This window comes from Hippocampus guttulatus, chromosome 8 (assembly GCF_054856545.1).
Source record: "Hippocampus guttulatus isolate MCC_2025c chromosome 8, RoL_Hgut_1.0, whole genome shotgun sequence".
Lineage (NCBI taxonomy): Eukaryota > Metazoa > Chordata > Actinopteri > Syngnathiformes > Syngnathidae > Hippocampus > Hippocampus guttulatus.
Window position 1 is genome coordinate 7,478,056 of NC_141268.1, and position 27,590 is coordinate 7,505,645.

The window sequence follows — 27,590 nt, forward strand, 5'->3', positions numbered from 1 at the left end:
TTGAATCCATCTAGTAGCGGTTCCTAGCATGTGCATTATGTGCAGCCACAGAAAGAAAATACTTTTTGAATTGTTCTATTTTATTGAAGATTTAACTGTTGGGAAATATGTCTACAAGGCCGATGTAGGGCAATACGCCAGAATTAATTATGTCATCATATGCGACCTGAAAATGAGACACAAGAGTTTTGCCACAGCAGTCTGGGTGTCTGAAAATAGCGCTACCGGGGGACCGATGCAATGGATGAGGTTTGTAAGTGACTAGAACAATAAGGTACATGAGTTCTTGGGGTAAAGTTCTTGAGGATTGTATGGGGAATTTGGAAACCTCGTTGTGGAGTCACCCTCTGTAGATGAGATGCAGGGTGGGAGCACTGTTTTATTATGTTTGGATGTGTTTGCGTTATTTTTAAAGACCTTAAAAAGTAAGTCCTGCAAATGTTATAAAGAATTGACTAGGGTGTATTTAAATAGGATTTCTGTCGAGAGTATTTCACTTTTTGCGGACCTGGTCTGGAATGTAAACCCCGCAATGGAGGGTGGGGGTGGGATTAGTGTCGTAATGTATGTTGTGGATGTGTTTTTGTTTTGGTGGTGAGAGGGTCTTGTAAGTCAAGCTTCAACTGCCGCCCATCCGTCCATCCACCACATCCTATATCATTCTGATGGAGTTGGAAAGCATGCAAGCTCACCAAATTTCAAGGCTTTCCGGCCGAGATGTACATGCATGCGGTTCGAAAAAGATGTGATCAACACCGCTCTTAAGGTCTTTCATGTTGGTGTGCTCCTTGTTAAGTACATGAAAAGATTCTGCTCTCGTGCGCAGCTGCATCAAAATGCGATTTTTTTTTCTTCAACAGAGGCTAATTAAATTGCATTTCCCAGTGGTGTCACTCCCTATTCTTTAATTAATCTCATTAAAAATTGTGATTAAAGCGCAGCCGACTCTTATTCGCCCATCATTTATGGGATGGAAATACTCAACCTTGTAAATGGATTACCTGCAAATAAATGGAGGTGAGTGCATCCAGCAGCACGCCAGTGAGCCAAGCATCCTTATTTTTCTACACTTAGATAACCCCGCATCTTACGCCTCACTTCTGTTATCTGACTAAATATTTGTCATGTGTAACACAAGGTTTTCCTTCATTAGGAGGGGAACTGGCAAGCTGAAAACATAGCTAATTGCCGTATTCAATGAACAGTGTAATTAGTCGCTGGCAAATTCCAAGTAGAGTGATTTTAATGTTACATGAGTCACGAAAGCCCCGTGGTGCGCATCTCATGAGGAGGAGGTGTGGGGTTAAGAGATGTGAAAAATACACGCTTAGGAAGATGCTTGTCGACGAATAAGCAATCTGCATTTGTATAATTCAAGGCAACATGGTTATAACCTGTCTCTCTCTTGGCAGAGCTGTTTGAGCATTCAGCATTTATTCATATCCTGAAAATCCATCTCAAGGTCCATTTACTACTATCCTCAGAGTCTTTTTCATTTCATTCTTTGTTCAGGCAACTTCTACGGGACCCCAAAACCCCCGGCGGAGCCCAACCTTGTGCAGCCTGACTTGGTAGACCAGGTCCTGTTCGATGAAGACTTTGACGGAGACCTCCCCCGAAAGCGCACCACCTCAGTCAGCAAGATGGACCGCAAGGACAGCGCCGTGCCCGAGGAGGAGGACGATGACGAGAGGCCACCGCTGGTCAACGGCTTGCCTGGTAAGTCCGTGCCACGCTAAATTAATAGGCCTTTTTTCACCATATTGTCAAATCCACGTCCCCAGGCAAGCACGAGCGATGCACTGTCAGTGTAACGGTCGGACTCCGTCATCTTTGTGGAAAGAGATCTTTTTGCGACTTGTACATGGTCTGAGACGTGAAATGCATTTTGGTCAGACGACAACGTTTTAGGCGGGTATGCCCACATCAATTGATTCATTTCTATTTATCTATCTATTAAATGTATTTATTTATTTAATTCTGTTAATGTGATGGACACGGATGTATTGATACCAGTAGTGCGGTGCCTTGAGATAGACAACTTGAGAATGGAACACTTTATGTTTGCAGTCAACTCAAGTCAAGTCACTTTACAATAAGCAGCAGTTTGCAGGGAAACCTTGCGCATCAACATGAAACAATGTGTCTTTCCGCAATTGGGTGCCAATGTGGCAGTATTATTTTTTTGTATTCATTTTTGGAAAAAACACCCCAAAAAAAACGCGAAACACTGAAGCCGCAAAAATTGAAGCGCGAAGTGGCGAGGGATCACTGTATACAGCTATGGTAAAACGGGTTTTTTTTTTCTTGTATTCATTTTTTGCTAGTTAACATATTGCACCTGTCTAATTCCACAGCGAACACCATTGAATGAGGAACTATTGTATAGGTAAAACAGAAAAAAAATTATTAAATAGATTAAAAAAGTCATTAATGCATTTTGCAATTTGATTGAATGCTGCATATATAGTGCCTCAAAAAAAAAAAAACCTCAAATGCGGCACGGCAATGATTTTCCACCACATTAATTATCAATTCAAGCTTGGGGGCGGTACGTGTTCTACTGCAAGACCTTATGACATTGATAAAACAAAGCAGAATTTTGTAAAAATCCAATATGTACCCTCTCAGATGCAGCATGCTCTTGTGCATTAAAATGCCACATACAATGCAAATACCTACTTGGCACACATCATGCAAAAAACAGTACGGGCACTTTCTAATAAATAGAACTAGAATATACTTAACAGAGCAAATATGCTAACATGAGGACATTCGTGGCACTTGAACATGCACTTGCATTCCTCTCTAGACTAAATGAGTCCACTTTAATTCCCAAAAGTGTATTTCTAAGCACTTTATTGCAGGTTGACCTGCTCACAGTTAGTGTATCGGCATTTAGTAGTTTCATACTTTCACCCATTTATGCAAATAAAAGTATGATGAAAACACACATTGGCATGAGTTCAACCTTTGCAGAGGTACCTTTCAAAAGGACACCAGTTTTTCTCTTCACTTTAATGTGACACTCGTACACACTTGTGACAGCTCCTCACACTGAGAATGCAGTGGAAATTGTCAAATGAGTCTCAAGTTGAGCATGAGACCCTGGCTGTTCGAGTGATAGAATTCAGAATAAAACAGCAGGGGGGGATATTCAGCTGATTTTGTTGTTTCTATTTATTTTTTGCCTTATTCTAACAATGAGGGCTCACGCTGCTGCTGCTTGCTCAGCTGCACCGAGGATCCACACAAATCCACAGTGTGTTTAGCCAACAGCTTGCTCATATTTGAACCCAAATACACACACACAGAAACAAAAAAAAAGAGCTGCACCCGCCCAGATGCGCTGGATTGCTTTTTATGGCCACCCAACGACAGCGCTGCTTCAACCGGTGGCCCGTAGCTCTCAGGGAGGCCATAGAAGGGCAGAGTTACGGTCGAATTGAGAAGGAGGTTAATGGAAAGTATGAGCGTTAAGTCTCTCTACTCTTGACTTGTAAGCGTCTCCCCTTCCTCTCCCCACAACCCTTCCGTGGTCCTTCTGTAAAGTCTGGCAGGGCCTTTGCCCCGCTGTGACCTCAACTGGCCTCGTTGTGTGTCGGCTTTCTCTCTTGGGCCCTGAAGCAGCACAGTTCAGTTCGGATCGGTACGCTGTGATCTGCCTTGGAGACTGGAATATGAGTGTCGGCTCTGTCAATAGTGTGCTTGCGCAATCATCCAATCAACAAACTGCAGATAGAGTGATAAACTTGATCATCCGGGAGGGACTCGCCGTTGAGTAGTTGCTCCTCCATGTTGAAAGGAAGCCAAATGGGGTGGCTCCGGCATATGATTCAGATGCCTCCTGGATGTCTCCCTGGTGAAGTGTTCCGGGATGAAATGTCCCATCAGCAGGAGGCCAGGCCAGGCGGAAAAGACCATGTCTCCCTCCTGGCCTGGGTATGCCTTGAGATCCTCCCGGAAGAGTTGCAAGACGTGGCTGTAGAGAGGGTAGTCTGTGCTTCCCTCCTCGAGTTGCTGCCGCAAGACCCGACCCTGGATAAGTGGTCAAATAATGGATGGATGGATGCTTTTGCCTGAAGACCACATTTCGAGTTTCGGGGAAAACCAACATGATAACATGAGAGCCATCTTCATTCCTGTTACAAGTCACGCCTCTTGTTTCAGTCCTAAGTGCCTGAAAATAAAAGCTAAACAGTTGAGATATTTCGATGTTTTTGTTTTTGTTTTTTTTCCCCAAGATGGCGCCCAAGTAGGCAGCCGTCAGCAAGTGCTCTTCAAGAGCCTTGCGGTTTTTGTTGTTTTTATATTGTTTTTGTCTTTTGTTTTGTTACATGGTGTTGTTGTTACGTCGTGTGGACCTGATGTGGATTGTTTTCAGCATTTTGGTCACGACAATCATCAAAGAAGAAGAGTCTGTGCTTGGTGGTTGCGCCTTCTCGGCAGCACCCGTGTACCAGCACTGATTTTGATTGGGAGGAATATCTGCGCCATTTGACTGATGTTGCTGCCCCCCGGGGCGCTTGTGTTTTGCGCTTGTAGTGGGCAGCATTTTCACAGCCCTGCTTTGTTCAGCGGAAAGGTCGGTGCTGTTGGTGTCGGACAGTCTGCGGCTGGGTAGATGCATGGCTTGAGGAGCCGTCGATGAGAAGAAAGGAGTGTCAGCGCAGATCGCCGATGCGTATGTGGAACTGGGAGTCGCCGCTTGGAATTGAAGTGGATTTACATGGGACAGGAGATGAGAGCTAATCTCTTTTTCGTTAATGGACGCTACAGCTTCTTGTTGCTTTCAAACTTAGCTAGTAGCAGACGTGTGCACATTTTCAGCGTGATGTCTTTGATCCACTGGTGAAAAGGACACTTTGATTCGCTCCTCTTTCATCTATCTATAACTGCTTCAAAAAACAAAGTGTATGCAGGAAAAGTGGTTAAGATTGCACAACTGTCTGTCTCTTATGTGTTGTGTTATAATAATAATAATAATACATTTTATTTGTCAGAGCCTTTCACAACACTCAAGGATGCTTTACAGGCAAGAGCAAACAATAAAACCACAGATAAAATTATAAATAAAAAGAGATCAATTTAAGTGGAATAAGCAAGTCTGAATAGGTGGGTTTTGAGCTGGGTTTTGAATGTGGGAAGAGAATCAATGTTACGAATATTGGGTGGAAGTGAGTTCCAGAGTGTGGGGGCAGAGCAGCTGAAGGCTCTGCACCCCATTGTGCTGAGACGGGCAGAGGGTATAGAGAGGTGGAGGGAGGATGAAGACCTGAGTGAGTGAGAAGGAATGGAGATCTGAAGATGATCTGATAGATAGGGGGGGCAAGGTTATGGATGGCTTTGAATGTGTAAAGAAGTATTTTGAAATTGATTCTATGTTTAACAGGGAGCCAGTGGAGCTGTCGGAGGATGGGGGTGATGTGATGGAAGGAGGGGGATCTCATAATGATCCGGGCTGCTGAATTCTGAACAAGTTGAAGTTTATGGAGAAATTTGAGATGGACGCCGAAAAGAAGTGAATTGCAGTAGTCGATGCGGGAGGAAAAAATAAAAAAATAAAAGAATTGGCCTCACTTTACCAATCCTTTTCGAAGCCAGTGTGTTTTTACGCCAGCTTTTCACGCAGTGTGTCTGTTGTGTGTGCTACATTAAAAGGTGAGGATGATCCTTTTATAAAAGCTTTTGGAGTGTACCGGGGGAATGACGAGGGCTTTTATGGCACAACAATTGTTTATTGTTAAATAGTTCCTCATTAAAGAGAAGGTGTAGTCTGTCAACAAATGGAGGCAATATAAGTATACCGAGAAAGCCTGACGGGTCCAAATTGCTTTGGATGTGAAGTATTGTATCTGTCATTGCAGCCCCCCACCCCCCACCCCCACATATCCTAGGGGAGGGGTTTCCACATACATGTAGGCATAAACTCTAACAGCATGTGCACATGCAAATGCGAAATAGTCCCGGGGCGGTTCAACATGCGCCAGCACATGCATGTATAGGATGAAGCATGCGGCCCTTCCTTTTTTTGGAGGGGATGCTAACAGGCTAACTTAGTTCCTTCCTCTGATCACTTCCTGCTTTCTGCATGGCGTCGCACAGAGCACAAAGCCGACTGGAGGCGAGCCGTGCCCAGCTACGCCCAGTCCAGCAGCACCATGGACTTCCGCACGTGGAGCTCGCTTCCCCGCGATGACAGCCTGGAGCCGCTTCCGCTCAACTGGGAGATGGCTTACACTGAAACGGGCATGGTCTACTTCATCGAGTGAGTTGCACGTGAGAGCTCTTCACGAATTATTATTTATCAAGTTGTACTTGAGTATTTTGATGCTGTCATATATATTAAAATTCCATATATTAAAATTCCATATATATACAGTATATATGGAATTTTGTCACACATCTGGCTAGAAGATGCATGGCCCTATGTGGGCCTCCCAGTGGCTGTCATGAAAACTTGTGGTCCCCTCCAGCATTAAAGTTGCCCATCCCTAGTTTTCACTGTGTTGATGGAGCATTGGATTTGTGTCTCTATGTATACTCTATATGTGTGTGTGTGTGTATGTATGTATATGTGGCCGCATCTGTGGTAAGACTTGACCGAACACAAAATAATTTTTATGTGGGCTTTATTCCCGACTGAACATAGATATGTACAGTGTTAATAAGAGATGAGATATGTCAATTGGATTCTAAAAGATCAAAGAAAAGTATCTAAGAGATCAAAGAAAAGGATACAGTAAGATAAGATAAGATAAGAAAACCTTTATTAGTCTCGCAATGGAGAAATCCCCGATTCACAGCAGCAAAGTTATGAAAGGAAGAAGTAGAACAACAAAATATAGGAGCTGCTGGAAAGGCAGCCACTCACGCGGATAGACAACAGCAGTGAAAATCGCCAAACATTGAATAAAATTGAATTGAAACTGGATTGACATGACCATAGCCCAGCCCAAAGCTGAAAACGGGCATATAGTTTCAAAACTGAAATTGAAATGCATGACTCAGTATTCGTGGGCAACACGGTGGAAGAGTGGCTGGCTCATTTACCGCACTGTTCAGAGGTTCTCGGTTTGAATTTTGGCTTCCAAAAACCTTGCTCATTTCATTGAAGACTTGAAAGCATCCATAAGCGTGAATAGTTATTTTTCTCTGGGTGACCTATGATTGGTTGGTGACCAGTACAGAGTGATTCAGACTCTCTCGCCCAAAGTCAGCTTGGTAGGCTCCAACTCACCTGTGATCAAAATGAGGACAAGCACAATTGAAAATGAATGGTTGGAATATATCATACCTCCTTTGAAACAAAATCTTGAAAAAACAGTACGGAAACTTTAAAACGGTCTTGTTACTAAATTTTCGGAAATGCGGTCCATCGCATGTTTTGGCTGTGGTCGCCCCTCTTACTGGTGTCGTCTGCTTTTTGTGCTCCGCAGTCATAACACCAAGACAACCACCTGGTTGGATCCCCGCTTGGCCAAAAAGGCAAAACCCGCCGAGAAGTGCGAGGATGGAGGTATGTATAGATGGTAATCGTCACTGTCATCATCAAGTATGCGCCGCTTCTCCGAACCAAACACTCTTCGCAAATGCTGATGCTAGACATCCAACAAAATTCATTGCTGCTCTCTTTACCTTATGGCTTTGATGAAGGGTTTCACCTTTCTACGTCCAAATGAATCACGCTTGTGTATATCCACCACTGACTGATTTAACCTAAGAATAGGCACATTTTCAGAACACAAGGTTTATTTGATTGTTTAATTTCGACCTTCATGGGCGGACCGGCACTACAGAAACATAACCACTTGTATATACGGCATTAAAAGGTCAGGTAGACCATAGAACAAATGAAAGCTATTTTATTGTTTCCAATGGAGACAAATACGACAAGTGTCCCCAGATTGATTGTGCGAAAAAGAGAGTCATCCATCCATTTTCCAGATGAGCTGGTAACCTGTCTTAGCTGACTCAAGAGGTGGGCTGCACCTTAAACCGGTTGCTAATGTAGATGAATTAGTCTTCATTTAGTCCAAAATGCATGTTTTCGGAACATGGTAGGAAGCAAAGGTAGAACATGCGAACTCCACACAGGTAGGCCTCAGCCGAGAACGCAAAACTGTGAGACAGTTGTGCAAACCACGATTCCACAGTGCTGCCCTACGAGAATAAATTGGGTTTAGATTGTCAAATCAGCCTCATGTGGTATCATGTGTTTGCTCCACATGCTTTTTCCCAAAGACCACAAACTCATTAGTTTGGCTTGAGTGTCCAAATAAAACAACTAAAAAACAGCTTCCTCACATGAGCGCAGTTTGATTAATTTCAATTCGCAAGATGCTAGTAAAGGCCTTAAACAAACAAACAAACAAACAAACAAACAAACAAGCCTCTCCCAGCCTGTTTTTTTTTTAATAGACTATTTCAGCAGCTGAAGGAAAGTGAGCTCTCTGAAAAGCTTCCTCTTGCATGAAGAGCTCCTTTCTCTCTCCCATCCTTTGTTCCCTCCTTCTGCCTCATCTGTTCATCAGGGGCTTTGCATCCAAGCCCACTTGCTCGAAATGTTCTCTAAATGATCTCGGGCTGTTTCCAAGTCAAACAACATGAGATCCTGATGATGCTTGTTTTCTAAACACGGCGCTCCTGTCTCCCTCCTCTCCCTCTCTCTGCAGAATTACCTTACGGCTGGGAGGAAATTGACGACCCACAGTACGGCACATACTACGTAGAGTAAGTCTTATTGATTCATGGCTTTTTCCTAGCACGCCAGCGGGCTCGGTAGCAAACAGTGAGCTTTGATGCGTCGTTTCCTTGTAGATGCACACAGTCCATTTGAACGGTGAAGTGTGTACCATGTGGCATAGTAGCGTACATTAGCCATGCACCGGCATGCATCAATATACTGTCTAAAAATAAACATGCTTCCAGCAGGAGCCTCCTTTTTCTATTGTCATCTTACGATTTTTAAATGCACTGTACTGCCCCAGCCAAGATTACACGTTCACATGTTCTGCTTCTCTTGCACTACACGAGTACGATTGCACATTGTATGTTCAAGAAGTTATATATTTACCGTACTTTTAGCACCAACAGGCGTACTTGATTATGAGGCGCACCTTCAATGAATAGGCTATTTTTTCATATAGTGGACGCACCGCACTATAAGACGCAATCTACAATGCATCCACTAGATGGAGCTACGCTCAAGGAAATGCCGCCACTCGAGTGAAGTCCATAGTCCGCTGCTCTCCGCAGCGCGCGAGCGCGAGCACGTACGCACGTGGTTCAATCAATCAGTGCCGACACAACACACGGTCACAGATCAAAGAAGCTTTGAACAAACGACAACAGCTAAACTAGCTTAGCTTTTGAGTGGAGTTGCTACAGAACGATCAATTGTCAGTAAAACTTATTTAATAAAGCAGCGACACAGTTCACTGAACCAACAGCAAGTTGGTTCATTGACTCGATAACATTGAACTCGCTTGCCGCTGCTCTATTTCCGTGTTCAACTGCGAAACCAATCACCTTAAGTCTGAACTCTGCATTGTAAGCATGTCTCTAGCAAGGGGCCATTTTGGGGTCGACATATTACTTTAATAACCATACACAAGGCACATCGGATTTTAAGGCGCACTGTGAGCTTTCAAGAAAATGGAATAGGTGCGCCTTTTAGTGCGGAAAATATGGTACGCGTGCACGTGCATTGTGCAAATGTACAACACAAACTATGACAATATTGCCAGTGATTATCAAAAGTACGGTGCGCGTGCTCCAAGTGGTATGCAGGCTCCCTCTTGTTGCACATGAAAGAAACACCGAATTAAATTTTCAAACTGTGCGTAAACGTTACGGTCATGGTTGTGCAGAGACAATTGGAAGAGAAGGTGCTCAAAGTAGAAAAGAGGTCACGTGGAACTTTTGTAAACGTATTCTTATTGTGGAAACAATCTAAATATAACATGCATAAAATGCTAATTTCTGGTCTTTCAATATGAATTTATAGCTATCTATTGAACAGCTGGGAAAGCAAACCGAGCTCCTTTTATGTAAAGGGTAATGTAGAGATAAAGGCTGGCACTCAAGAGAATGGACAGGGACGTCATCGTCAGTTTGATTTTCTTTTATGCTGGGAGAACACATTCTCAAAAACCTGAGAGTACATTACAGGCTGTTCTCATCCTCGCAGCGCACAGAAAATGTATAAGGAGCACAAAATCTTTGTTATAATAATTCAAACCTGAACGTGTGGTACAATTTACTGAGTGCAGCTCCAAGCTGTCTCGCGTTGTCAATGCACAAGCCGTAAATGAGCACACTTTGACGGCACAGTAGCTGATAATTTGGATGCCCAACACAAACAAGGTCAGAGAACCTCCCTCCGCCCTCACTACTTCTGCTCAATTTTGACAAAATGTGAGTTTTGTGCCAAAGGTCATTTTGTCCTGCCTTTGAAATATTTTATAGCGATCTGACAGCTTAATGTTTACCACCAAAGACTGTAAGAATATTAATCTTTTGTGTCATCTGATCCAAAGAATGTAATTTGAGGAAATTCTCACGTTTACTGGGCGAGGTAATGTTCTTAAAATCCTTCTTGAAGATTATTTTTTCAGTGAAGCATGTCAACACTTTTGCCAGAAATGGGAATTCCTTCCCTGTGACAGAACGGTTCAACCGTCTGTCCCAGATGGATGACAATTTTTGGGACAGAGGAGTTTTTTTTTTTTTTTTTTATAAAAAGGATGGCTTAAGCAAGGAAGGAAGTGGGTTTTTGTCCGTCCCTTCAATCGTCCTCCACCGGGTTCAGTATGTGGTATCGGGAGGCATTTTCATACTCACATATTGTACATGCAAAGCATCACTCATGTCACTTTTCACTTCACATATTTTGTGTTATAAAATAGAACATTTTGAAGCTATGATTTATTTTAAAAACATGACTATTAAACTATGACTATCACTATTACCATTTAACTTGAACCAAAAATTGAATTCCGGACAGATCAAGTAACGTACCTCAATTGTCTAACTTGTGCAAGTCCTACTGCCTTGTGCATCACATATTATGTGTGTATGACTGCACATACAGCATATACTCAGTGATAACTTTACAGTTTAACCCCAGCGAGTCCCAGGGACTCGCTGATCAGAAAAGAAGAGTCCCATTATGCATTTAGAGAGTCCCAAATTTCGAATTCTGAAATGGTCTACTTATTCAATTGCATGTGATAATAACACAAACAACAACAATATACATTGATAATAGGTTTATTACTTCTAAACAAATGCTGCATAAATTTAAATATTTCAGGCATACAAGATTTGCTGAGAAATAGGTTTTTATTTCATCCCATGGTTCAGTCTTTGAGTTCATAAATGTTCCTCTCTTTGCTCTGGTTCCAATGATGCAAGGCTTTCTCAAAGTCAACTTATTATCACAAAAAACTATCCAACTTTAGCTGCTTCCACTGTGATATCTCCGCAATAAACTTTCGCAACACTTGTTCGCAACACTTGTTTTAACGTTACACAACTTGGCAATTGTCTGCTTTCCGAGAGGTGAAGGCCGATCTCGCCAATCTCGTCTCGTGAGAACGGAAATCACGTCACGCGAGATTACTTAACGCGAGATCAAAACGACAATGGTGGCGATTGTCAAACTGCGATCGCTGCGGGAAAAAAGATTCAACAAAATAAATGGATCAAAATATGTTGTACTCATATTGCTTCATGAATACAGCATACCACAAAATCAGAGTATTTTTTCTCGTCTCACACTGCAAAGATTAATTTACTGGTAATCATTAACACAGGTATTGATGTGGCTTGACATCCTCTTCCTAAAACAATGCATGTGTAATCTACTATCAATTTGACGAAAGAATCGACCACACGTCATCGTTAGTTCTACCGACAGTTAACATTAGCATTACACCTTGTGATGAATGTTTTATTCCTAAAGTTACCATGGTACAACCAGTAAATTATAGAATAACCAAGACTGTTTCAAAATATTTTTCATAGCGATTAGCCTATAGATCTAATGATCAACTTGCCTCGGAATCGTGCCTCTCGTCGTATCTTGCTCTCGTGTTCTGTGCATACATTACAGGTGAGTTTAGTGATACGCCCTTCGGACGATTCATACGAAAAATCAGACTGGCATTCCCATTTCTTAAATGTCATAATTAATAGACTTTTGTGTTTTTTTTGGCCGCCATCTCAAACTGTCATCTGCGCAATTTCTCCGTTTGCGAACTAAAATAGCAACCCGCATGCGCACATAAAGTTCCGCCCCCCCAACATTGAAAACAAAACAAAACGAAAGTAAATGAGAAGAAACACACTCACACACCACACCACAAACACACATGCAAACACAGTGAAATCGTGTTGATCACACAGGAGAGATTCGATCACGTACAGTCAACTCGTGTGCGGTGACTTTTATGGGAAACGATTTTTCGGTACCGTCATTTTTCTGCCGTAGTTTTTTTTTGTTTTGACTGAGAAATTTCCTTGCGTCCCGCGGGAAAATTATGCGTCTAGGACGTGAGACGCAGCGGTAACGAGATGGCTGTATACTACCTGAGTATGATCCCCCTTTATATTACACTTGTGTTAATGCACATGGGCCACTGAAATACTCTTCCAAATATCCACTTCAACATGCAAATCACATTCCATAAATTTACTCCACTGTTTCACAAGTCGTGTTTTTCCATCAAGTATGTGCACCTCACACAATGCACATGGACGACATGTTTGTAATTTAGCATTCGGTCCCTCGGGTACATCATTTATATTCTTGCACATATACACACAGGAGCGAGTACACGTGTACCTCACATATGCTAATAGAAATGTGTATTGCTACACATGAACCTCAAATGTACTTTTTACAGACCGAAGTTGTGTATGTACTGTATATGTATATTGGAATGAATTGTAACACCTATCCCTCACATTTACAATAGCACGCAAATATGATTGTACATATACAGTACAATACGAATTACACACACTGCATATACTGCACCCAACATATGTTCTCATTGTACTCCACTAATATATTCTACGAGGCCAAGTCACCAGCAGACCAAGCAAGTGAAGTCATTGCCGTGCTTTGGCAACATTCCAGGCCCCCATGTGATCAGTGTGTTTGTGTGTCATGGGAGGTTAATGTTGAAAAATAAACATCAGAATTCTTGTATGCGTCTCGCTGCGTCCATCACGAGCATGGATGCTCCTGCCTAATGTAAAACGCCCGTGAGGAAGATCAGATGATCAGGTGTCCTCTGGTGTTTGAATTCAGCAGCCTCCCCTGCAGGCTTTGTGGCAGGTCTGTTTGTCGATATTAGGAAAGGTGATTAAAAAAAAAAAAAAAAGACAGGGGAAAAAAAAGCAGAGCCCTCAGCATTTTATTGGTCAGCCTGTGGGAAGAATCCTGCGAGGTCGCCGTGACAGTGCTGAGATGGTTGTTTGGACAAGCCGAGTGGACACGAGATGGATGGTGAGCTTCAGTCTGACAACGGCTCGCCGTGGAACAATGGCTTTTGGTTTCCCTGCCAGCGGGCCAAAAGGCAATTTAGCTTGTTGTTCCGTGAGCGGGCGCTGAGCAGGGGGAGTTCATTTCCTACAATATTAAATGGCTGAATGCCAGTACAGAAGGCGGCCAGCTGGCCTTTGCTGTACGTGCACTGTTATTAATGTGTGAATTAATAATAACGGGTGCATGTATAATTGACTACAGCAAAGCGGCACCCTATACATATTTATATGTGTGTATATATATATATATATATATATATATATATATATATATACTGTGTATATGTATATGTGCATGTGTGTGTGTGTGTGTATATATATATATATGTTTGTGTGTGTGTGTGTGTGTGTGTGTGTGTGCGTGCGTGTATATGGGTGTTTTTGTGTGTGTGCCCACCCTCATGTACTTGCTTGTTTGTTTTGCAGCCACATTAACCAGAAAACCCAGTTTGAGAACCCAGTCCTGGAGGCCAAGAAGAGGCTCAGCCAGGGGACGGCCACCATCCAGAAGGCGGCCATGTCTCATGGTAGGACGCAACTATTTTTAACATTTCGAGCTTTGCATTCTTTGACATTTGACAGCAATGTTTTCTCCCTCTGCTTGCATGGGTTTTCTATGAGAACTCCAGCTTCTGGCCACGTGCTCCTTAGGTCAACTGAACACTCTAAATTGGGTGAATGCGCTCTGCGATTGACTGGCGACCAGCCCAGGGTGAGACCCACTCACCCGCAACCTGGGTGGGATAAAAAAATATGGACTGACGGATGGATAACATTTCCCTTCAAGTGTTTAAAGGGATAATACGTATGTCTAGATCAGTAGTGTCCAAACTATGACCTGGGGCCCTTTGCTCCCTGCCATCCATTTTTTAGCAGCCCGTGACATGACACCCCCCCACCCCAAAAAAAAAACCCAAACAAAAAATAACTAAAAACGACATTTAGCATGGGCCGCAAGGTTCGTTAATAAGGTGATGGAGGGCAACGTGAGTTCAGAGGGCATCAGAAAAATAGGTGCAATTACTAATTAATTTGTTGATACACTGTTGAAGTTTTTGTCTTTATTCAAAGATACAAATACAACATTTATGATGAAAAGAATAATTTATCTTAAAAATAAACTGGAGTGAATAAAGATAATTCAATTTTAGAGACAAAAATTGTTTCCTCCACATCTTGCTCTGTTGCTTATTTATGCAGACATCACACTCAGGATCCTCAAGTTACTATTTAAAAAAATTGGCACTTTACTACAGTTTGTTCTTTTTTTAGTTCTGAATGTGGAGATGAGATCCGGCTGCTGTTAAGTCCAAGTCTACTCTGTGAGATAGATGGCTGTTGGCCACCCCAGAAACTTGGAAAAATTCTCAACTATTTGCCATACCACCTTTAACAGAAAGATGATGAAATCAACTATACAATACAAACAATATGTAATTGCCAATTTAATCCAATGTCTCTGCTCTCAAACACTGCGGGCTGGTCCACTGAAGACACTAAAACCATGCCCTGCTCAACTGAGAACTTGGATGGAAAAATGGATGCCTCCAGTCACTGGAATATCACAGGGATTTTCATGCTGCAACGAAAGACTCTAAAGCGTCCACGTCAACAGATTATTTGATGCATGTAGTGTGGTGTCGGCATAGGTAGCTAGCTAACTGGTCATCACAACTGCACACGATGACAACTAATGCAAATAAAAGAACTTGAACAAAGAAGCAGACACACGCTGCCCTGTTTTAGCCACACCCCCCCAAAAATATCAGGCAAACTGAAATAGTGAAAAACTGTTTTACGCTGTAGCTTAACCATTCAGTTGTTTTTCATCTTTTCTCATATTTTATATTCAAAAATGTTTGATGTGTTCAGAATCAAATCTCTGACTTCACTTTCAAAGGGTCTTTTATGTCATGTTGATCGCATTGGGCACATTGCAAAAAGAAGACTTGTTACAATTTCCCCTTGAATGACTTCAACCCACCAAACAAAACTCAAGTTCAGTGAGAGTGTGAAAAGTCATTGCAGCGGATCTGAAGTGGCGCCGCTTAAACACACCGCTAAGTTTCTGTACCACAATTGTACTCTCTATGCACACTTGACTTTCTGTCCCAGTGTGATGAATGCGGGTTCACGCAGGTCGGCAACCTTCAATTAACTTAAAGCGTGATTGTCAGGATGAGTTGTTTGTTGCTAACACATTCATACGTGCACCATTAAGAGGCTTCTCTGCAGCTTTTAACGCGGGGGGTGGGTGCGCACTCCATTAGGAAGGATGCTTAGTGGATTACATTGCAACACGCTGCAAGCAAGTGCAGGGATTCAGGGAGCCAGAGTGTGAACACACGTGGGGGCAAGGGAGTGGGCACTCAGCCAGCTCAAAACAGCTGTCGGAACAACACATCAGACAGAACCGAGCATAATCAGACAAGCCGCCCCCCCCCACTCCCCCCCTGCACACCACTTTGAACGTAAACACGCGTGTGCGCACACACACACACACACACACACACACACATACACATACACACACAGGTGTGCAGGGTCTGATGAAACTGCTTTGGCTCCTCCGATTATCAATGATGCAACTTAATCTTATTAAGTTGCTTATCACACCACAGCTGTGATGCAACCACCACATCACCCATGACTTGTGTTATTATACATTAATTACACATATATATTTAAAATTGTACGTTGCACATGGACTTGCAGGACACACATTTATTATATGTGCACTCCAATGTACTTGTCCACATATGCTAAACAGTTATGTTTACATGTCCCAGTCAACCAACATTTTCACATGTACTATTCCACCTCTACATGCTATTACTAATAGTCACATAGCATTATGCATGTGGAGTACAGTATTATTCCACCTGTACATACGTATACAATTCGATATGTGCTATTGCAGATTTGTCATCCCACCTGTAAAAAAACGATTCCTCATCTACTACTTTACTTGAACTATTCCACGTGCACTACCGCATGTGCACCATTCCGCATGCACCCCCCCCTTAAATTCCACATTGTACTGTAAATTAGGAATTACAAGTCCACCTGTCTGCTTGTCCACCGTCAACTGTTAATGTTTTGTCTGGCACTTAGCAGTCTTCAATCTTTTCAGGTGCCAATTTTGTTTTCTGCCGCAAACAATATCAGAGAAATGTCTTACAACAGTGCTAATTATTATCTCCAGCCATCTAAAGCCTAGCGAAAGCACAAATGTTTTATTTTATGCCTACCCACAAACCTTGAGACAATTCCATTGACTGGCCTGGCTTCCACACACACAAATAATTATCAACTTCCAACATTGTCAATTGTTCTCCTCTTGGAGCTCATTTAGAAATTGTGATTTTCACGAAGACGGAAGAACATGGACGACCTATTTCACATGTCGTGTAGCACACGTACATTTACACTTCAACATCCCACTACGATTCTGAAATAGGGCTGAACCATTTTTAAAAATGATCTCATGGCAGCGGCCCGGTGGTCCAGTGGGTAGCACGGTGACTTCACATTGCAGAGGTACCGGGTTAAATTCCAGCTCTGGCCTCCCTGTGTGGAGTTTGCATGTTCTCCCTGGGCCTGCGTGGGTTTTCTCCGGGTACTCCGGTTTCCTCCCACATTCCAAAAACATTCATGGCAGGCTGATTGAACACTCTAAATTGTCCCTAGGTGTGAGTGTGGGCGTGGATGGTTGTTCGTCTCTGTGTGCCCTGCGATTGGCTGGTGACAAGTAATACTTATAATTATCCATCCATCCATTTTCCGAACCGCTTGATCCTCACTAGGGTCGCGGGGGGTGCTGGAGCCTATCCCAGCCGTCTTCGGGCAGTAGGCGGGGACACCCTGAATCAGTTGCCAGCCAATCGCAGGGCACACAGAGACGAACAACCATTCACGCCCACACTCACACCTAGGGACAATTTAGAGCGTCCAATCAGCCTGCCATGCATGTTTTTGGAATGTGGGAGGAAACCGGAGCACCCGGAGAAAACCCACGCAGGCTCGGGGAGAACATGCAAACTCCACACAGGGAGGCCGGAGCTGGAATTGAAGCCGACGTGCTAACCACTGGACTACCGGGCACTTATAATTATTAATTAGGCAATTTTTTTCCTCAATATAGTGATTGCGATTTACAATGCGGTTGTGTTTTTTCAAGGTCCTTTTTCCAAGCAACAAATTCATCTGCATGACAATCAACATGTGAGATATAAATGAATGTTTTGGTCTTGTATAGGTTAGTTTAAAGCTAAAATAAAGGCAAAAGAACATGAATTAATATGAAAGACAGTATGCTTCTCTATTTTAATTGGAGTTGTTAGCCCATTAACACTTTCGGTCTGTTAAGCGTTCACGACAACACTTTCACCATATTTTACCAAACAAGTGCAGCGTAAACATAAGTCAGGAAATCATTTGTAAGATTAAAACAAAAATGCAAGCAAATGTGTGGGTTTATCACTTCAACTTTTCACGTTTGATTAGGCAAACACATGTAAACAAACGGACTGCACTTCTCAAGTACTAAACACTAAATAGCTAAATCAACATATGTATTTCTAAAAAAATTTAAACCTACCGAAATGTAGCATGTTTTTTTCCCCCAAATTGCAGCTTTTGAGATTTGGAAAGTGCATTCCATTATTTTGCAATGTTCATTTAAATTTGATTAATTGTTCAGCACTTGGGCGGCCCAGTGATTGAGTGGTTAGAGCGTCGACCTCACAGTGCGGAGGTCATGGGTTCGATCCCGGCTCCGGCCTTTGCATGTTCTCCCCGTGCCTGCGTGGGTTTTCTCTGGGTAAGTGAGTGTGAGCACGAATGGTTGTATGTCTCTGTGTGCCCTGCGATTGACACGGCAACCGGTTCAGTGCGTCCCCTGCCTACTGCCCGAAGACAGCTGGGATAGGCTCCAGCATGCCCCCGCGACCCTTATGAGGATTAAGCGGATCAGAAAAAGGATGGATGGATGTTCAGCCCTATTCTGAGTGTACTAGCTCACATGTACAAAGTACTCGCATGTATTATTACACCTGGAAATACCCACTTCCACCAAAACCTCTTGTCCTCCTCCTTTACCTCAGACAGCCAAATTGTCGTTTACATAGAAGAAGAAAGGCAACAAATCCGCGCCGAGTTTATCAAGCAATTTGAATGTGATTATGCAAATGAGCGCAGCTTGATCCACGCAGCAACAGCATGTGGACATCTGGAGTCCACGGCGGCTGTGATAAAGCGCCCTCGCTGGCTGCTGCGCACGTCTGCGCTGGAAGTTTTTAACAGCTCAACCGTTTGATGGAATGAGAATGCTTGCATTTAAATTCCTCGCACACTGCTCGGAAACTTACAGAGCACTCGGAAAACCCAAAGGATGCAAGCGAGTGGGGGAAGAATGTAGACCCCTGTGCGCAAAAAATGTACCGTATATACTTCAGTGATTGTTGTTTAGCTCCAACGATAACAGGTCAGTCTCTCCGTCATTTATATCCTCTAATCCCTGTCAGGGTCACCGGGAAGCTGTCGCCAAAACCGGATGAAAGGCGGGGTGCCCGTTGACTGATCAGCTGTCAATCACAGCAATAACACATGAGCATTTACACACACATTGAACCTTAAGGACAATTTTAGAATCTTCAAAATGTATTTAAAACATACATTGTGGTTTGAGAGGTGATGATGATGTAAGGATGGATTTACACTGTAAGTGACACAATTCCATTTGTTTGCATTCAAGTGGAAAAATTTTGATATGCTGGATGGCAGCTTAAATAGAAAAAAAGAAAGCACGGAATCGGATTTCCTCAAATTGGAATCAGGCCCCATCCAAATGTGGGTAAAAATGCAATACATATCAGATTATCTGCCACTGTGAGTACAAAGTAGACACATTGATTGGACGAATGCAAACTTGACATCATTCTCATACAGGGCTGACTTGACTTACAAGTATCCCAACAAAATAGTTTTTTGAGATACAGGCCGGTAAAATTTTGATAAATGAGTGCTAAATAGCAGCACCAAACTTAACTTCACAACAAGGAGCAGTTTAGCAGATTGTGGATAAGACATAACAGTGTAAATTGTCCCTAAATTTGAGTGTGAGCGTGAATGTATGTGTTCGTCTGTGTGTGCCCTGCGATTGCTGGCAATCAGTTCAGGGTGTACCCAACCTACTGCCCGAAGACAGCTGGGATAGGCTCTAGCATGCTCGGGACCCTCGTGAGGATAAGAGCCTTAGACATTGGATGCATGGATGGACTGATTCACATCCATAAACAATACAATACAATACAATTACATGATGTGCATTTAAACCAACCACATAACTTTGCCTTAAATGTCCAATATCTTAGTACTTATACACAATGTAAAACACCATAGAAAGGCTATTTATGTCATGATTCGGTTTAGGGACCAACAGGTGGCACTGTAGGGCTCCCCCGGCAGCTGCACACCTGTTGGTCATAGGTAATTAGGGCTTTAAAAGGACTCCCAGCCCGAACACTCAGTGTCTGGTCATTTTTTGCTCTTGCTACTGTCATGTTTGTTTGTTTGCTGTTCCTTTGCTGCTGTCATATTTGTTCTAGTAGTGTTTTGGTTATTGATAGTTTTTGTTTGTTACTTTGGACTTTGTTTTGGATTTAGTTTTCTTGTTTTAAATACAATTCGTCAAGTACACCCTGCTCCTCCCTCCTGCCTGCTTTTTGGGGTCCACCACCACCATGCTACGTGACAATTTAGTAGCATTGGTGTGGTTGTGTAATACCCCTTGAAGAAACGAAACAACGGAGCTGCAACACATGTAGACAGACAATATTACAAATCCTCAGGCATATATTATTTATGCCGAATTATTTATGTGGCCAAGACATGTACACCACATGGTGCAGCACATTTATGAATGAACTATATTCAAATATGAATCATGATCCGCAACGTTTTTAACTGTTTGCATTCTGCAGTTTTTAACTATATATAGCCACAGCGAATCAGTTGCCTCCATGTAACCCTGTTTTGTGCATCCTCTTCTCTCACACCAGCTACCTTCATGTCCTCTTTCACTACATCCTTAAACCTCCTCTTTGGTCTTCCTCTCGGCCTCCTGTCTGGCAGTCCAATATATTCACTCTCTTTCCTCTGGACATGTCAAAACCATCTCAGTCTGGTCTCTCTGACTTTCTCTCCACACCTCGAACATGAGTTGTCCCTCTGATGTACTCATTCCTGATCCTATCCAACCTGGTCACTCCCAAAGAGAACCTCAACATCTTCATCACTGCTACCTCCAGCTCTGCTTCCTGTTTTTTCTTCAGTGGCACTGTCTCCAGTCCAAAGAGCATGGCTGGTCTCACCCCATTTTTATTCACCTTTCCTTTTATCTTTGCTGGAAGTCTTCTATCGCACATCACGCCTGACACTTTTCTCCAGCCGTTCCAGCCTCCCTCTACACGCTTCTTCACCTCTTTTCAAAACTCTCCATTGTTCTGGACAGTTGACCCCAAGTACTTAAAATCATCCACCTTCTTTATCTCTTCTCCCTGTAACCTCATTCTTGTACTTGGGTCCCTCTCATTCGCACACATGTGCTCCATCTTGCTGCGACTGACCTTCATTCCTCTCCTTTCCAGGGCAAACCTCGACTTCTCTAGTTTCTCCTCCATCTGTTCCCTGCTCTATCTATCTATCTATCTATCTATCTATCTATCTATCTATCTATCTATCTATCTATCTATCTATCTATATATATATTTTGACTTCAAAATGGCGCAGCGTGAGTGGCTGCCTTTCCAGCAGCTCCTATATTTTGTTGTTCTACTTCTTCCTTTCATAACTTTGCTGCTGTGAATTGGGAATTTCTCCATTGCGAGACTAATAAAGGTTTTTCTTATCTTTTCTTATTCATTTATTCAGAATTGGACACCTGTGCCTGCATTGTAAATTGCATTGTAAAGTATCAGGACACCGAGAGGAAACAAAGTATTCCAATCTGCGTCCGCAGGTAAGAGCAGCGTGCCTGGCTTCACTGCTAACCCGAATCAGCTGAAGGGCGACATGTACCGCACGGCGCTGAAGAAGAGCTCACAGGGCTTTGGCTTCACCATCATTGGGGGCGACCGCACCGACGAGTTTCTGCAAGTGAAGAACGTCTTCAGTGACGGCCCCGCCGCCAACGACAATAAAATGGCATCCGGTGAGGCACACAAAGCCACTCAAGCGTTCCCCAGATGTGGAAAGAAATCACTTTCAAATATGTACATATTGAACTTTAAAGGTTACAGGTTGTTTGGCTAAAAGGCCTTGGAGAGGTTATTCAAAAGAATCCTGGATTGGAGTAAGGATCCTGTTCTGTGTCGCCAAGCCTAACTCTGTACCATAAATCTCACTCGAAATCTAACTCTACCCTATATAATATTTGTAACACGCACACGGACACACAATTTTATTTTTTTCCATTTCCCCCTACATTCCCTCACTCGACTTGGGACCATGTCCGCGGTATACTGGTCGATCGCAATTGACTGGTTGGGTACCACTGTTGAAAACGATACTAGTACTACGCATAGTTACAAACTAAATTAAGTTAAACTGTTAAGCAGTCGACGGTCCGGTGGTCGACTGGTTAGCGCGTCAATCTCGCAGTGCAGAGGTGCAGGGGTCGATTCCAGCTCCGGCCTTCCTGTGTGGAGTTTGCTGCATGTTCTCTCCGTGCCTGCGTGGGTTTTCTCCGGGTACTACTGCCCAAAAGACAGCTGGGATAGCCTCCAGCACACCCTGTGAATCTTTTGAGGATAAATGGATCAAAAAATGGATGGATGGACGGATGTTAGGCAGTCAATGAAGATCAACCAACGCCTTTGTCTTTTGTTAGAGAGGACACAAAAACACGCTTAGCCTCGCACTGGTGAGCCGCCTGTACGAGAAATGGTTGGACTTAAAATGAGGCCAAAAGGACAAGCAATTCAGAAAATAGATGGATAGTTTGGAAGAACACTCCGGGTTCTGCCATTCAAGAGTGTACAGCCAGGGAAATGGGCCATTAAAGTAAGTCGAGTACCTATCTTAAACTGAAGGTTGATGCTGCGTTACTGTTGGAGCATATATAGTTTATATCCACTCTCCAAAATACAACCAAAAAATGATTTTTTTTTAAGTTGTAGAGGTTAATCAGTCGCACTGTTGGAAACAATTTTGAAACGATATTTTTGGTCTCATTTTTGAAACACAAAATCCTGCCATTTAACAGGGGCGTGGAGATTTTTTCCATAGCCCCTCTGTGTTGCAAGAACCTACAGTGTTACATTTGCTTGTTCAAAACCAATCTTCTTCAAACGTTCAATAATTCAATAGTTGTGGAAGCTGAGGAGAAAGCATCAGGACCTGCACATTTTCAAACGCTTCACCAATGAGTTTTTTTTTCCCCCGGACTGTGGCCTTCCATGGATTGTTCGTCAACAATAATACAAGAACCCAGCCATTACTGTGAGCAGGGTTGAAGTCAAAAGCATGAGCCTAACACTGTGTAATATTTGTTCATGTGACCTTGACATTCATTGCCTTGCTACCGTGTACGAATCTGTGAGGAGTTTCCTGAAATAGGCCGAAAGGAGCTGTCTCTGTGATACCATCAAAGAAGATTGATGAGCCTTGGAATATTTCAAAGGGAAAATCTCAGTGACAGTGGAAAGAATATGGCTTGATTTCACTGTTCTTGCATTTTAGGTGATGTGATCGTGGAGATTAATGGGTTGTGCGTCCTGGGGAAGACACATCCGGAGGTGGTGCAGATGTTCCAGTCCATTCCCGTTAACCAATACGTGGACATGGTCCTCTGCCGTGGCTATGCACTTCCCCCAGACGTGGATGTAGACAGCGACGACCCTCTGCCCCCGCCGCCTCCACCGGCCAACCGCCCGACGCAAGCGTTACATGGCGGTGAAGTGGTGACGGCTGTGCCACTCATCAACGGGCAGCCGCTCTTGGTCAAAGGCGACGTCCTGCACGGCTCCTCCCAGGAGCTCCACTATGTCACCACCGACTCCAGCGGGCGGCCAGTTGTCGCTGCCTTACCCAATGGAAGGCAGGGCGAGTCGGCCACCCGGATGCTGCACCCAGAGCTGGTGAACGTGCCGCTGATCAAAGGGCCAGGCGGATTCGGCTTCGCCATCGCCGACTGCCCGCTGGGCCAGAAGGTCAAGATGATCCTGGACGCCCAGTGGTGCCGCGACCTTCAGAAAGGGGATGTCATCAAGGAGATCAACAGGGAGAATGTGCAAACATTGAGCCACGCGCAGGTGGTAGACATCCTCAAAGACTTCCCTGTGGGGAGTGAAGTCGATGTGCTTGTGCTGCGTGGAGGTAGGGTGTCCATTTTCCAGGTTTCATCTTCCTAAATCTTGCCATATCTAGACAGAAAAAGGCCTTGTCAAGCTGCTACCATACATTTTTCCAAAATGTCATGCCAATTTATGGAGTGAGCAAACCGTACGCAGTGAAGTAGTTTGCATATTCAGTTTTTGCCGTACTTACTGTTTTATTTGGCTGTTACATTTATGAAGAACCTCAAAGTGTTTTACACTTAATTAGGAGTTAAGATTTACTGCTGCGTTAGGGTAAATGTGATGAAGACACCTCCGGCACATAATGGCATTGCATATAAGTTTGGGTTACGTTATCGCCGTAGGAACAAAAGTCCTTCGTCGGTTGAGGCCAAAATGTAATCGTCAAGAAGTGAATCTTTCCACCTTTGTCTATAACATGTCAATAAAATAGTTTAGATCGTTCCGAGATGCACATCCAACGCCACGTGCCCCACAATCCTGCAGAACACTGCCACCTACACCCGCTGTGTTTACAACAAGGCATAATGCAGTGTTACAACTCGGAGAGCAAGAATTACATAAGCGTGGGGATGGGCTCTGTTCCAAGAGTGAGTGTGACAGAGGGAGGAGTCTCTTCACGCATCGGTCTTCTCCGAGAGCCGGGGGTACGCGTGGAGTCGATGAGCTCCCCACCACTCTCCTTCCCCACCGGATCGGCTTTGATCAAAGGCAAAGAACCTGTGGCGGTGTTCGAGGGGTCTTTGAAAAGCCTGGCTAAATAAACTATGATAAAGGGAATTTCGTCAGGGGTTCTGCAGTACAGTGCAGCACCCTTATTCAGTGACTGCAAATAATCTAGGGCAGCCGTCCACTGTCCACTCCTTTTTTTTTTTTGCATTGCGGACCGTTTTCACGTAAGGCCATATTTTGGCGCAGCAACATGGAGATATGCGCCTCTTATCATGTTATGATAATTCCGACATTTTCACAACATAGTTCTCAAATTAAGAGAGTATTTACTGATGTTACTGATGTTCTTAGATTCCATCAGTTACTGTAATCATATGGAATTTCATGTCAGTATCATATTTTCAACATCCACGCAATTTCCTTCATTAAATGTGTCGTTACCCCGAAATGTGGTAAACCCGAAGCCCCCTGAATACACCGGCAGTTCTCGGCATCTTTCTTCTGAAAGATCCAATTCCAGGAACATGAACAACATCAGATATAACCCCCTCCCGCCCCGACCGTCGCCATTCATCAGGCGCACCAACTACCACTCACTGCGCCTGCTTCCAGCCATACCCCACCACTTTCCATCAGGCTCCATTAACCCCTCATCACGCCAAGTGTTAGTCCATGACTGCAAGGTCCTCAAGGCTCCCGAGGGCTGTTTGTTAATCGAGTTAATGCAGTGAGTGGGGTCGAGGGGGGACACAGCAGCAGGGGGTGTTTTAGAGATGATCTGCAGGGAACAATCTGAGTGCTCGAGATAGAGAGAGGGAACGCACAAGACGAGAGAGTGAGGGGGAGAAATGATCGGTCAGTGATTAATATGTACACTGCTAATGCGCTCCGCCGTCTTGTTAGCAGCCCCGCAAGGACCGTGTTGTCGTCCCCATGTATAAGCGCGACACTCCCTGTCCACCTTTCATCACACGCATGTACATCCATCATTAATGGAGCCAGAGCAGATTTGTTTCACTTGCGACCGGGGAGGCAGTGCCATCTTGTGGTTTGACAGACTTCTGTTTCTCTCTTCACAGGTCAAACGTCACCTGTGAAGAGTCTCAAGCCTGTGAGTAGACACATATTTTTGCCTCCTTTGTGGAATCAGCACTCAGTTTTATTTCCAAGCTCATTTGTCGCCCCTCGCACCCACTACACCCTTCCGCTTACCGGCTAAGCCTCCACGGTGCCAAATTAAATGGTTGATATGTGAATATTGATTAGGATTTTGAGCGCCTCCTTTTGTTTCACCCTGGAAAAGTCTAAATTGCTTCCTCTCACAGTTCTGGGGGATCTTACTGGCCATTGTCAGGAGATTGGCGTGGTAATGTAGCATGATGAGCTCCCCTTTAAGGATAAGGTGCTGTTATTAATACAACCACACTTTCGAATAAAAGAGGATGCCCCTTTCAGGATGAGGAGGCAAGTCAACTCTTTTGCGGAATCACAGTCCTGCAGCTTAGAGCCCTCACAACAAGCAACAAAGTAAAAAATAGATTTGTTTTTCTTCAACAGAACTGTTGGCCGATAGATTAAAAAAAAAGTGACCAGATTTTCATACACTACAATTTTTCTGAAAGGCAAAATTCTCACCAGGAACTATTGATAGCAAATTTAATTGTGTGTTAGTCTGGTGACCCCTGGTTGTGTTATTACTTTAGCTAATGCTAAATGCTATCTCCGTTGACAGTTCAACAGCGCAAAAATCAAGTCACTACGCTCATCATTACCCAAAATTTTTTTTGCTCGGTAATTTTGGAAGCTGGCTGTGATGTAACATTGGAAATATGCCGCCAGAAAAGCTTAGCGTGTGTTGGGTCTGACCCAAGACCACAGCATTAGGCTAGTAGGACCACATTTGCCATGATTTCTAGAGACAGAAGCAGGAAGTGATTCTAGTTCCGTTATGACGAAAACAGGCCTGTTAGCAATTAGATGCTAATGAGAAGGCAAATGTGAATGTGAAAATAAATAAGAAGGAATTTAACAACCAAACTCCTTTTTAATTGATGTATCATATGAATCACTATGACAAGTGTATGATTGACATACACATGACCAAAACAATTGGCTTGCTGGCTGCACAAAAAAAAATACAACAAAATAAAATACAGGACATGCATCAAAGGGGGACAAAACAATGGAGCTGGCAAAATAAGCCAGAAGTCGGGACACAAGGCTCAAGACAGTCCCGGTTAAAGCCACACTCAACCCCCTACCAGACTTTTGCTCCAACCCTCGCTAATATTCCAAAACTTGTGTGGAAGAAAAGTGAATGAAAGTAAAATTGCTCACCCCTGATGATGGAGAGACCTGATGATGAAGCGGCAACAGGAAGGTGTTTGAAGAATGACACTGTCAATTAGTGACATTTGCGCTCCAAAGTCTATTTACAGTAATGCATGCTTGGTAAATTAATTTGAGTGTGTGTTATTTTATTCATTATGTTGCACGTATATGAATGAGCAGACAAAGTTGGATTTCTGGGTCTATTTTCCTCTTTGCGATCAATAGTATACATGATGACACCCGCAGCCCTAAAAAAAAGAAAGAAAAAGCAAATCACATATTTTATAATTAAGTTTTGTGTGATTTCACGCCTGATGTTTGACGTCCCAAATTATAACAATGACAGCATGGTGTTCAAGCGGTTAATGCATCTGCTTATCTGGAAGTGCCCTGTGGTTGACTCGTGACCAGTTCAGAGTGAACGCCGCCTCTCACTCAGTCAGCTAAGTGACAAACAAAATGGGTAACGTACAACATTTCAACCTTGTCATTCATGCAGAGGCCGGACATGACGGCTAGCACGGAGACGATGGATGCCATTGGCGATTCAGTTCCCCAGGCACTGCCTTACCACTCCAACACGAGCACCCTGCGCGCCCCCAACGACTCACCAAAGCGGGACGCCACCGAATTGTACCTGAAATCCAAAGCTCTGCTGGAGAGCAGACGTAA

At 43.5% G+C, this 27,590-nt stretch overlaps 1 protein-coding gene and 1 long non-coding RNA gene across 3 annotated transcripts in view; both read left to right on the forward strand.

Annotated features, from left to right (window-relative positions):
- Positions 1 to 27,590, forward strand: part of magi3b (membrane associated guanylate kinase, WW and PDZ domain containing 3b) — a 156,300-nt gene that overhangs the window by 111,747 nt on the left and 16,963 nt on the right. For both annotated transcript variants that reach the window (XM_086117255.1, XM_086117256.1), the window contains exons 4-12: positions 1,513 to 1,719; positions 6,106 to 6,268; positions 7,440 to 7,519; positions 8,676 to 8,733; positions 13,984 to 14,084; positions 21,578 to 21,769; positions 23,299 to 23,934; positions 25,667 to 25,698; positions 27,418 to 27,586. In XM_086117255.1, the coding sequence (XP_085973381.1) occupies positions 1,513 to 1,719; positions 6,106 to 6,268; positions 7,440 to 7,519; positions 8,676 to 8,733; positions 13,984 to 14,084; positions 21,578 to 21,769; positions 23,299 to 23,934; positions 25,667 to 25,698; positions 27,418 to 27,586 (1,638 nt within the window). The remainder of the gene's footprint in view (positions 1 to 1,512; positions 1,720 to 6,105; positions 6,269 to 7,439; positions 7,520 to 8,675; positions 8,734 to 13,983; positions 14,085 to 21,577; positions 21,770 to 23,298; positions 23,935 to 25,666; positions 25,699 to 27,417; positions 27,587 to 27,590) is intronic.
- On the forward strand, positions 4,280 to 5,588 carry LOC147200982 (uncharacterized). Its single transcript, XR_015101570.1, has 2 exons — positions 4,280 to 4,684; positions 5,393 to 5,588. It is a non-coding gene; the product is annotated as an uncharacterized LOC147200982 (long non-coding RNA).